General features: G+C 44.0%; 1 protein-coding gene across 1 annotated transcript; it reads left to right on the forward strand.

Moving 5' to 3' along the window:
• Nucleotides 1-1,180: 1,180 nt before the first annotated feature.
• Nucleotides 1,181-2,137, forward strand: LOC103306133 (olfactory receptor 14A16-like). The gene has a single exon (XM_008168733.2). The coding sequence runs from the start codon at nt 1,181-1,183 to the stop codon at nt 2,135-2,137; it is 957 nt and encodes a 318-aa protein (XP_008166955.1).
• Nucleotides 2,138-12,140: the final 10,003 nt, after the last annotated feature.

Raw genomic sequence — 12,140 nt, forward strand, 5'->3', positions numbered from 1 at the left:
ACTACTCCTAACTGGAAACTTAGCTTTAAGCCAGGGTGGGGAACATGAATATTGTCCAATGACACCACAATTCCCAACCCATTCCCTCTATTGCAACCGTGTTTATGGTAAAACTAAGTAAGTAGCGAAGTTGGTAGTCCACAGAATATGTTTTAAACATACTAACCTCTCTAAACTGAAGCCCAGAGAGTCGAAGCCCCCAGACAAAGCCTGTCTATCTTGATCCTACCCAAGGACACGCAGGAGGCTGATGGAACTAGAACCCAGCTTTCCTCTTCTACCATCATTGCCTGTGTCCCACACGGCTGCCCGCTAAACAAAAATACTGTCCACACATGCACAGAACATACACATAGGAAGAAACAGTCCATCCCCAAAAGAGTTTACATTCAAAGTAGACAAGACAGAGAAATGGAGGGAGGGGAAAGAGAGGCAGAAGTGACTGCCTCAAGGTCACAGTAAAGGTCAGTGGCAGAGCCAAGAGTAGAACCCAAGTCTCCTGACTGCCACTGACCTGCACAGCACAGAAGTAAAGTCACAGAGGGAAACAATACAACCTAGCAGTAACTGTACAATGCTACTAGCCCATCATCGCCCAGAGATGGGAATGCAGCTACGATTTGGTGCCATAAATCAATGTGTAAAAAGGCAGCAAGCTGTCTGTGAGGTGTTGGGATGGAATTATCACAGATAAACTGCCATGTGGGACTCCAGATAAGTCTATGCTGCATTTCCCAGGAAAGTGGGAATCAGGCTGTGTGGGCATTTGAATTTCATGGCCAAGTTATGAGCCTGGTGTCTGTAGCAATAGGGGCAAAACGTTGGCTAACATTGTTGGATTTGGGTTGTACTTTGTTCTATCCTTCATACTGCATTTGATCAAGCCACACATTGGGCCAGATCCTCAGATGGTGTAAACTGACCGAGCTACATTGACTTTAAAGGAGCGATGCCAATTTACACTCCTGTGATAACACACTAGAGTAGTACTCTGTTTGTGAGCGGTGAGAAACACTTGCTACTCCAGTCAACAGAAGTGATGAATGCTGTGCACCTTTGACATTCACATCATGAGATATTATGTAGAGAGGAATCAGGGTCACTCCCTCTCTCACTATAATCCTGACCATTGTCCTTGTCTTTCCCTCCACAGGCAGGGCACGATGAACTAAGAAAGAAAATGTCCAACCAAACCAACATAACTGAGTTCCTTCTCCTGGGATTCTCTGACGTTCTGGAGCTGCAGATTTTGCACTTTGTGGTGTTTCTAGTGATTTACCTGGCAGCCCTGATGGGGAATCTTCTCATCATCATGGTTGTAACCCTAGACCACCACCTTCATAGCCCCATGTACTTCTTTCTGATGAATTTGTCTATCCTAGACCTCGGTACCATCTCAGTTACCGTACCCAAATCCATGGCTAATTCCCTCATGAACACCAGGTCCATTTCCTATTCTGGATGTGTCGCCCAAGTCTTTTTCCTCGTCTTCTTTGCTGTATCTGACTTCGCCTTACTCACCGTCATGGCCTATGATCGATATGTTGCCATCTGCAAACCCCTGCACTATGAGACTATAATGAACAGGAGAGCTTGTGTCCAAATGGCAGCCAGTGCCTGGATCAGTGTAATTGTCTATTCTTCATTGCACACCAGGAACACATTTGCAATCTCCTTCTGTGGCGGCAATAAGGTGGATCAGTTCTTCTGTGAAATTCCCCAGCTACTCAAGCTCGCCTGCTCTGACACATACCTTGGTGAAGTTGAGGTACTCATCTTGGGTGCATGCTTAGCCTTAAGCTGTTTTGTTTTTATAATTGTGTCATACACTCGGATATTCCAAACAGTGCTGAGAATTCCCACTGAGCAGGGTCGGCATAAAGCCCTATCCACCTGCCTCCCTCACCTCATTGTGGTCTCCTTGTTTGTTTCCACTGGCATCTTTGCATACCTGAAACCCACCTCCAGCTCTCCATCAGGCCTGGATCTCATGGTGGCTGTTCTTTATTCCGTGCTGCCACCAGTGATGAATCCGATCATCTACAGCATGCGGAACAAGGAAATCAAAGCTTCCCTGAGGAAACTCACTGGGTGGAGGTTATTCAGCAAGAATAAAATGTCTATATTTCTCTTATGAACATGGTTTTTATCTGTGTTTCTTTACAAACACAATCTATTGATGATACTTTGTTATTGTCCTCATAAGAATATGCTGTGTGATTTTTTTATGCAAAATGCTGTATTTATAGTGGTAAATCGAGACTCGCTCCACTAAGTCAATGGAGTTATTCTAGATTTATACCAGTGTAAGTAAGATCTCCATTAACATGCCTCCAGTCATAGGGAAGGAGGCAGGGGGTGGGGTGGTTAGTGGATTATGGATTGTTGTAATAAGCCATAAATCCAGTGTCTCTATTCAGTCCATGGTTTTTGGCATCTAGCAAAGTTATGAATTTAAGCTCCCAGGCTCATCCCTTGAAGGTGTTGTGCAAGTTTCCTTTGGGAGAAGGACTGTGAGATCAGATATAGAATATTTTTGCAGTTATAGAATGATCACATTATGAAAAGTGTTCACTCACAGGTGATAGGATGTTTTTGTCTTTTATCATTTTCTGTGTGAGTTCATTCAAGAGCGTAGTGATTGTTTGGTTTCATCCACATAATTGTTACTGGGGCATTTAGTGCACTGGATGAGGCACACCACATGTTGTGATAGGCATGTGTAGGACCCATGGATCATGACAGGTGTTTTGTGGGGGGGTGCTGATCATCATAGCAGTGGAGATAGGTCTGCAGGTTTTATATCTGTTGTTCTGGCAGGGTTTGGTGTTGCTTTGCGTTGGTTTCAGAGTAGCAGCCGTGTTAGTCTGTATCCGCAAAAAGAAGAACAGGAGGACTTGTGGCACCTTAGAGACTAACAAATTTATTAGAGCATAAGCTTTCGTTTATGCTCTCTGTATGTGTGTATATATATCTCCTCAATATATGTTCCATTCTATATGCATCCGAAGAAGTGGGCTGTAGTCCACGAAAGCTTATGCTCTAATAAATTTGTTAGTCTCTAAGGTGCCACAAGTCCTCCTGTTCTTCTTTTTGCGTTGGTGTGTCCTGTTCTGTGGGGAGCTTGCTTCAGAGGATGAGCTTGGAGATGTTGGAAGGTTGTCTGAAGGCCAGAAGAGGGAGTTCTGGATAGATTTCTTTCAGGATGTGGTCCCCATTGAGTATGGATTGTAATTGTTTGATGATACCCTGTGTCGTCAACAGGCCAATTCACCTTGAATGGTCCCTTGAAATATGTGTTAACAATTTACACTAAACAATCTGTTCCAATTTGTATTTAGCTGTAACACTCTGAGTACATTTCCTAGACCTGAAGAAGAATTCTGTGTAAGCTTTAACACTTGTGTCTCTCACCAACAGAAGTTGAGGAATAAAAGATTTTACCTCATTCACCTTGTCTTTCTAATATCCTGGGACCAACATGGCTACAACATCACTGCATAAATCAGTGTTGTGTTATTCTTGATGTTGTTGAAAGGCTTATTTAAAAGGAAGGTTTTGCAATGTTTTCTAAAGACAATCAGACTCTGGACAATGAGGCCAAATTTTGATCCCATTGAAGTAACTGGAATGTAGCCACTCACTTCAAAGGAATCATGATTTGGTCAGTGGCCAATACACACAAGGATCCACGTGTGGCTCAAGACAGCCTGGAGAAAGTGAATGCTACAGAGATGTAAGGGTGAGATTCCCATCTCAGCTAAACCACAGCTGAGCAAAGTAGACAAATGCAGAGTCTGAAATTAGATAGACAGAGAGAGAGGACCATTCTTTGTCCTAACACACGACCTAATTGTGTCATGATAGATTTCTATTTGATTGTGAATTGTTAAATAGATAGATAATGAATAGCTTATGCAAATTATTGACACTCATTTCCTATTCAAGACTATGCCCAGATCATGATTTTCTTATAAACATTAATTATTAAACATTATTTACCAAATAATTTATCTGACAATATCTTACTCCACAACTCATCTACTTGGTGTTTGAACTTTAAGCTGTTTCAACTGGATCCATTTTTAACATGCTCTGTTTCCCTTCCCTGAGTGGATCAGTTCATAGAATCATAGAATATCAGGGTTGGAAGGACTTCAGGAGATCATCTAGTCCAACCCCCTGCTCAAAGCAGGACCAATCCCCAACTGAATGGTCCCAGCCAGGGCTTTCTCAAGTCTGACCTTAAAAACCTCTAAGGAAGGAGATTCCACCACCTCCCTAGGTAACCCATTCCAGTGCTTCACCGCCCTCCTAGTGAAAAAGTTTTTCCTAATATCCAACCTAAACCTCTCCCACTGCAACTTGAGATCATTACTCCTTGTTCTGTCATCTGGTACCACTGAGAACAGTCTAGATCCATTTTCTATGGAACCCCCTTTCAGGTAGTTGAAAGCAGCTATCAAATCCCCCCTCATTCTTCTCTTCTGAAGACTAAATAATCCCAGTTCCCTCAGACTCTCCTCATAAGTCATGTGCTCCAGCCATCTACCAATGTGATATATGCCATCATGTGCCAGCAATGCCCCTCTGCCATGTACATTGGCCAAACAGGACAGTCTCTATGCAAAAGAATAAATGGACACAAATCTAATATCAGGAATCATAACATTCAAAAACCAGTAGGAGAATACTTCATCCTCTCTTGTGACTCAGTAACAGACTTAAAGGTGGCAATTTTGCAACAGAAAAACTTCAAAAACAGATTTTAATGAGTAACTGCTGAACTTGAATTAATATTCAAACTTGATATGATCAACTTTAAATAGAGACTGGGAATGGCTGAGCCATTATACACTTTGAATCTATTTCCCTGTGTTAAGTATCCTCACACCTTCTTGTCAAACTGTCTCAAATGGGCTATCTTGATTATCACTACAAATGTTTTTTTCTCTCCTGCTGATAATAGCTAATCTTAATTAATTAGCCTCTTAGAGTGAGTAGGGCAACTCCCACCTTTTCATGTTCTCTGTATGTATATATATCTCCTCACTATATATTCCATTCTATGCATCCGATGAAGTGGGCTGTAGCCCACAAAAGGTTATGCTCAAATAAATTTGTTAGTCTCTAAGGTGCAACAAGTACTCCTGTTCTTTTTGCAGATACAGACTAACACAGCTGCTACTCTGAAACTAATCTTTTTTTTTTTTTGCTCTTTGCTGGACTCTTTCCAATTTTTCCACAGCCTTCTTGTAGTGTGGGGCCCAAAACTGGGCACAGTACTCCAGATGAGGCCTCACCAATGCTGAATAGAGGGGAATGATCACATCCCTCGATCTGCTGGCAATGCCCCTACTTATACGAAAGGATGTGTCAGGAGTGGGATTTGAATGTACGCTTCCATAGAGAGATCAAAACACCCAATTGTGGGAAAGACAAAGTCTTGCGCCTTAGACCAGTTGGCCATCCTGACATTAACCATCACACTCAGGTTCCTTAAAAAGGAAGGGACCAATCCTCAGCTGGTGTAAATTGTTATATCTCCATTGAAGTCAACAGAGCCCTGAGAATTTATACAACCTGAGGATCTGTTCCGAACACTCGTGGTTGTGAATTCGAAACTCCCTTCCATTGAATATTCTTCACTAAGGCCCTGATTCAGCAAACCACTTCAGGACATGCTTAACTTTAAATACATGTGTAGTCCCATTGAAAACTGGAAGTTATCTCATGCTTAAGTGTTTTTTTGGATTAGGGATAGGGCCAACTGGTGTCAGACTTGCCACTGCCTCAGTTTCTCCCCTTTCTCAATTAAACAAACTGCTAGAATTAGTGCATTTAAATTTATCTCTGCTTCTGGTGTCATAAAATAAAAGTTTATTGCAAAGCCATTCTCTCAAGGCTGTCTTCTTCAGGCTCACTAGGCCATTACACTCCTCCTAGATTCCTAATTCCCTCTCCGGGTTCTGTTCCTGCCCTGCAGTACAGGTTACTCCAGCCAGTCCTCCCTTCTGGTTGCTATGGAGAGCTTCTTCCCAAGTCCTCTCTGACCTTGGGTTCCCTCTGGATCCCCTTCAGGAGACTCCCTGTGACCTGAAATTCTTCTAGTCTTTACCCTTGGATCAGAGCATCAGGTCCAGTTCTCTCTGCTCCTCAGGCCCATTCCAGACTCTGGGCTTCTCCAGAGAGACCTCCGCTGGGCCTGTCCTACACACTGATCCCCCTTGCTCTGATGGATCAGGTTCCCTCCTGTGATTCCTGGTCACCTGACCCACCCACAGCCCCAAACTCAAACTTGTCCCCTGGGATTGAATAATAGGGCAAAGGTGTGGATGAGCAGAGAGAGAAAAACACGGACAAAGGCTTGCTCTGAGAAAGGATGTAGTGCCACTGTCCACATCATCAGTGCTATGGGGTATTATCAGGAGGGGCTCCCTGTCAATAAATAACTACAGAGACATTGGAGCAGGGGACTGGACCCTGGGTCTGCTACCTCCCAGGGGAGGGCTCTAACCACCAGGCTAGAGAGTCACTCTGGTACTTGCTTTCTCTCTGTCCCAATGACGTCTTTCTCCAAAATAGAAAAGATCAAATTGCGGGCACCCATTTCAGAACATCCTACAGCTCAGCGGTTAGAGGACTCACCTGAGAGATAGAGATCCAGATCCCTCTTCCTCATCAGGTAGAGAAGGGATGTGAACCAGGGCTCTCCCACGTCCCAAGTGAGTATCCTAACTACTGGTCTGACAGTTATGAGCTAGGGGCTTCTCCACATTGCAAAAAAATATCATATGAGCCTGATCCTAGGACAGGGTTCCCAATTGTGGCTCACAAGCCAAGATAGATGCCTCCCACTGGTGTGGACTGAGTACCTAACACTGCGACAGGGGTATGGCTTAGCACACACCATAAGGGGAGGGATAGCTCAGTGGTTTGAGCATTGGTCTGCTAAACCTAGGGTTCAATCTTTGAGGGAGCCATTTATAGGGATCTGGGGCAAAAATTGGGGATTGGTCCTGCTTTGAGTAGGGGGTTGGACTAGATGATCTCCTGAGATCCTTTTCAACCCTGATATTCTATGATTCTAATCAGCATCTCCCATTGCTTGGCTTAGGCACCTCCCTACCCAGCATGCTGGCACTTCTTTCTCCCCATTCATTGAATAGGGAGCCTGGGCTGCTAACTCAGGCTTTGTCAATGTCCGTGATTTTAGAACACCAAAGAGCCAGATTTTTAAAGGTATGTAGGTGCCTGGTGGGAATTTCAAAAGCAGGAGTTTAGGGGTTTGAAAGTGTAGGGCTGCTCCCATCTCAGCTGAGACAGGGACCTTCTCACCTCTAGCTCACGCAGATCAATTTGCTCCTAGCTGGGTATCAGTTAAAGGTTATTCCATTCGCTGGTTATCTGACAGTCCATGGTAGCTGAGCCCTTTTGAAAATGCCAGCTGAAGGCTTTGGGAAGTGGAAATTTACTCAGCCTCAAATTTTACAGTTGGCCTATCTTTCATCATTGGCCGAGCAAAAACAACAGAAAGAACCAGGCCTGAGCTTTGGAGTGTTCAATGCCTGGCCTTGCATTCATCTCTGCCTGCACAGGGACCATTCATCCCTCTAGGCCATCAGTGGCAATGTTGGCACAAGCATCTAAGCTATAGGTACTGGATTGGGGATCTGTGTACAGTTCATAAGAATGGTCATACTGGGTCAGATCAATGGTCCATCTAGCCCAGTATCCTGTCTCTCCCAGGGGCCAATGCCAGATGCTTCAGAGGGAATGAACAGAACAGGCAATCACTGAGTGATCCATCCCCTGATGTCCAGTCCCAGCTTTTGGCAGTCAGAGGTTTATGGAAACCCAGAGCATGGGGTTGCATCCCTTACAATCTTGGCTAATAGCTATTGATAGACCTATCCTCCATGAACTTATCTAATTCTTTTTTGAACCCCATTATAGTTTTGGCCTTCACAACATCCCCTTGCAACAAGTTCCACAGGTAGACTGTGCATTGTGTGAAGTACTTTCTTTTGTTTGTGTTAAACCTGCTGCCTATTAATTTCATTGGGTGACCCCCCTGGTCCTTCTGTTATGTGAAAGAGTAAATAACACTTCCCTACTCACTTTCTCCATACCATACATGATCTTATAGACCTCTATCATATCCTCCCTTTTTCGTCTCTTTTCTAAGTTGAAAAAGCCCGTTAAAATAATCTTTTAAATCTCTCCTCATATGGAAGCTTTTCCATACCCCTAATCATTTTTGTTGCCTTTCTCTGTACTTTTTCTAACTCTACTATATCTTTTTTTGAGATGGGGTGACCAAAACTGCATGCAGTTTTCAATGTGTAGGCATACCATGGATTTATATAGAAGCATTATGATATTTTCTATCTTATTATCTATCCCTTTTCTAATAGTTCCTAACATTCTGTTAGCTTTTTTGACTTCCACTGAACGTTGAGCAGATGTTTTCAGAAAAAAAATATCTACAATGACTCCAAGATCTCTTTCTTGAGTGGTAACAGCTAATTTAGACCCCATAATTTTGTATGTATAATTGGGATTATGTTTTCCAGAGTGCATTACTTTGCATTTATCAAACACTAAATTTCATCTGCTGTTTTGTTGCCCAGTCACCCAATTTTGTGAGATCTCTTTGTAACTCCTCACTGTCAGCTTTGGACTTAACTATCTTGAGTAAATTTGTATCATCTGCAAACTTTGCCATGCCAGTGTTTACCCCTTTTTCCAGGTCATTTATGAATATGTTGAACTGCACTGGTCCCAGCACAGATCCTTGGGGGACCCCGCTATTTATCACTTTCGAATAGGAAAACTCACCATTTATTCCTACTCTTTGTTTACTATCTTTTAACCAGTTACTGGTCCATGATAGGACCTTCCCTCTTATCCTATGACAGCTTACTTTGCTTAACAGCCTTTGGTGAGGGACCTTGTGAAGGCTTTCTGAAAGTCCAAGTACACTGTGTCGAGTGTATCACCCTTGTCCCCATGTTTGTTGACCCCCTCAAAGAATTGTAATAGATTGGTGAGGCATGATTTCTCTTTACAAAAGCCATGTTGACTCTTCCTCCAACATATTATGTTCATCTATGTGCCTGATAATTCTATTCTTTACTTTAGTTTCAACCAATTTTCCTGGTATTGAAGTTATGCTTACCGGACTGTAATTGCCAAGATTGCCTCTGGAACCTTTTTTTAAAAAATCAGTGTTACATTAACTATCCTCTAGTCATCTGATCCAGAGGCTGATTTAAGCGATAGGTTACATACCTCAGTTAGTAATTCTGCAATTTCATATTTGAGTTCCTTCAGAACTCTTGGGTGAATACCATCTGGTCCTGGTGACTTATTACTGTTTAATTTATCAATTTGTTCCAAAACCTCCTCTATTGACATGTCAATCTGGGACAGTTCCTCAGATTTGTCACATAAAAAGAATGATTCAGGTGTGGGGATCTCCTTCACATTCTCTGAAATGAAGACTGATGGAAAGAATTCATTTAGATTCTCTGCAATGGCCTTGTCTTCCTTGCATGCTCCTTTAGCACCTCAATCATCCAGTTGGCCCACTGACTGTTTGACAGGCTTCCTGCTTCTGTTATGATTTTTTTTTGCTGTTAATTTTTGTTTCTTTTGCAAGTTCTTCAAAATCTCAACTCAGGCAAAACAGCAGAGCTCCTTAGCACTAGGCCAATTTACACAAACCAGGGATCAGGTCCCATTGACTTCAATAAAATTACGGCCGATATATACCAGCTGAGGGTCTGGGCCTTCTTATCTTTTCAGTCTCTCTGACATACCTACAAACTGTGTGAATTAAACATTTTAAAAATGTCATGCATCATTGCACCTGCTGCTTGATGAGCTGTTGTCTGAGGTTAGAAACAAAATGGAATTGCTAAGAAAGAAAGAAAGAAAGAAAGAAAGAAAGAAAGAAAGAAAGAAAGAAAGAAAGAAAGAAAGAAAGAAAGAAAGAAGTTGGGCCATTCATCACTGAATTCCTCCAAGTTCTGTCCCCAGGTTTGAATGAATCAATCCTTAACCATTAACAGTTACACTTCTAAGGCCTGGTCTACACTACGAGTTCAGTTCGAATTTAGCAGCATTAAATCGAATTAACCCTGCACCCGTCCACACAACGAAGTCATTTACTTCGACATAAAAGGCTCTTAAAATTGATTTCTGTACTCCTCCCCGACGAGGGGAGTAGCGCCAAAATCGACATTGTCATTTCGAATTACGGTTAGTGTGGCCGCAATTTGACAGTATTGGCCTCCGGGAGCTATCCCACAGTGCACCATTGTGGCTGCTCTGGACAGCAATCTGAACTTGGATGCACCGGCCAGGTAGACAGGAAAAGCCCCGCGAACTTTTGAATTTCATTTCCTGCTTGCCCAGCATGGAGCGCTGATCAGCACAGGTGACCATGCAGTCCCGGATGTATGGGGAGATGAATCTGTTCTATCAGAACTCCATTCTAAAAGACGAAATGCCAAAACATTTGGAAAAATCTCCAAGGCCATGATGGACTGAGGCCACAACAGGGACTCAACACAATGCTAAGTGAAACGTAAGGAGCTGAGACAAGCGTACCAGGAAGCCAAAGAATCAAATGGACTCTCACAGAGGGAGGGGTGACTGACGACTGTAGCTATTCCACAGTTCCCGCACTCTCCGAAAACCATTTGAATTTTTGGGTTGAGCTCCCAATGCCTGAAGGGTCAAAAACATTGTTGCGGGTGGTTCAGGGTATATGTCGTCAGCCTCCCCCGCTCTGTGAAAGCAAAGGGAAAAAAATCGTTTCTCGCCTTTTTTTACTGTCACTGTATGTCTACTGGATGCTGCTGGCAGACGCGGTGCTGCAGTGCTACACAGCAGCATCCCCTTGCCTTGCCTTGCCTTGCGGACGGCAGACGGTGCAGTATGACTGGTAACCGTCATTGTCGTCCCGTGGGTGCTCCTGGCTGGCCTCGGTGAGGTTGGTCGGGGGTGCCTGGGCAGACGTGGGTGCTCCTGGCTGGCCTCGATGAGGTCGGTCGGGGGCACATGGACAATAAAGGGAATGACTCCAGGTCATTCTTTTCTTTAAGTTTTGTGTAATGGAGATTCAGTCCTGACTGGAATATCATGCCAGCTGAGGGCTTCGGCCTCAGGCTGCTCTCCCAGTCGGCAGCACCGCACGGTCGCACCTACCCCAGCCTACCCTTTGCTCCCAGGGCTCACAATCAGATACTTTTTGCTGCAAACAAAAAAATAAAGCTGCCGTTTAGAACTGTCCCCCAACATACATATCCTGGAACATTTTGTATTTTACCAGTGTCAACCAAAGGCTCACACACAAATGGAGATTCAGTCCTGCCTGTGCTTCTATCCTAGTGCTTATCACAGATTCCCATTTTCAGCTATAGGCTGAGCAAGTGCAGAATGGTGGTTCACTCGACTTCGCTGTCAGCCAACCGCCCTCCCCGCCCCCCTTTGATCTCTGCTTGCAGAGGCAATAAAGTCAGTGTTGTTTCAAATTCATGCATTCTTTATTACTTCATCACACAAATGGGGGATAACTGCCAAGTTAGCCCGGGAGAGGTGGGGAAGGAGGGAAGCAACAGGTGGGCTTGTTTTAGGGGCACCCCCTAGAATGGCATGCAGCTCATCATTTCTACGGGATGTCTGGGGCTCTAACCCGGAGCAGCCGTTTTCCTCTCTGGTTCTTTAGTAGGCTTGCCTGATATTCTAGGCAGGATTGACTCTCCATTAGACAAAACTTAAAGAAGAGAATGACCTGGGGAGTCATTCCCATTTTTGTCCAGGTGCCCCCGACTGACCTCACCGAGGCTGGCCAGGAGCACCCATGACAGCAGCAGGCGGTACAGTATGATTGGTAACCGTCTTTGCCAACTTGCAAAGCAGTAGACGGTACAGTATGGCTGGTAACCATCTTTGCTAACTTACAAAGGCAAGGGGATGCTGCTGTGTAGCGATGCAGTACCGTGTCTGTCAGCAGAATCCAGTAGACATACGGTGACAATGAAAAAAGGATGAACGGTCTCCATGGTTGCCGTGCTATGGCGTCTGCCTGGGCAATCCAGGGATAAGGGCGTGAAATGATTGTCTGCTGT

This window comes from Chrysemys picta, chromosome 12 (genome assembly GCF_011386835.1).
Source record: "Chrysemys picta bellii isolate R12L10 chromosome 12, ASM1138683v2, whole genome shotgun sequence".
Classification (NCBI taxonomy): domain Eukaryota; kingdom Metazoa; phylum Chordata; order Testudines; family Emydidae; genus Chrysemys; species Chrysemys picta.

Coding starts and splice junctions, on each gene's coding strand:
- LOC103306133 (XM_008168733.2), top strand. CDS start 1,181: ATGTCCAACCAAACCAACATAACTGAGTTCCTTCTCCTGGGATTCTCT.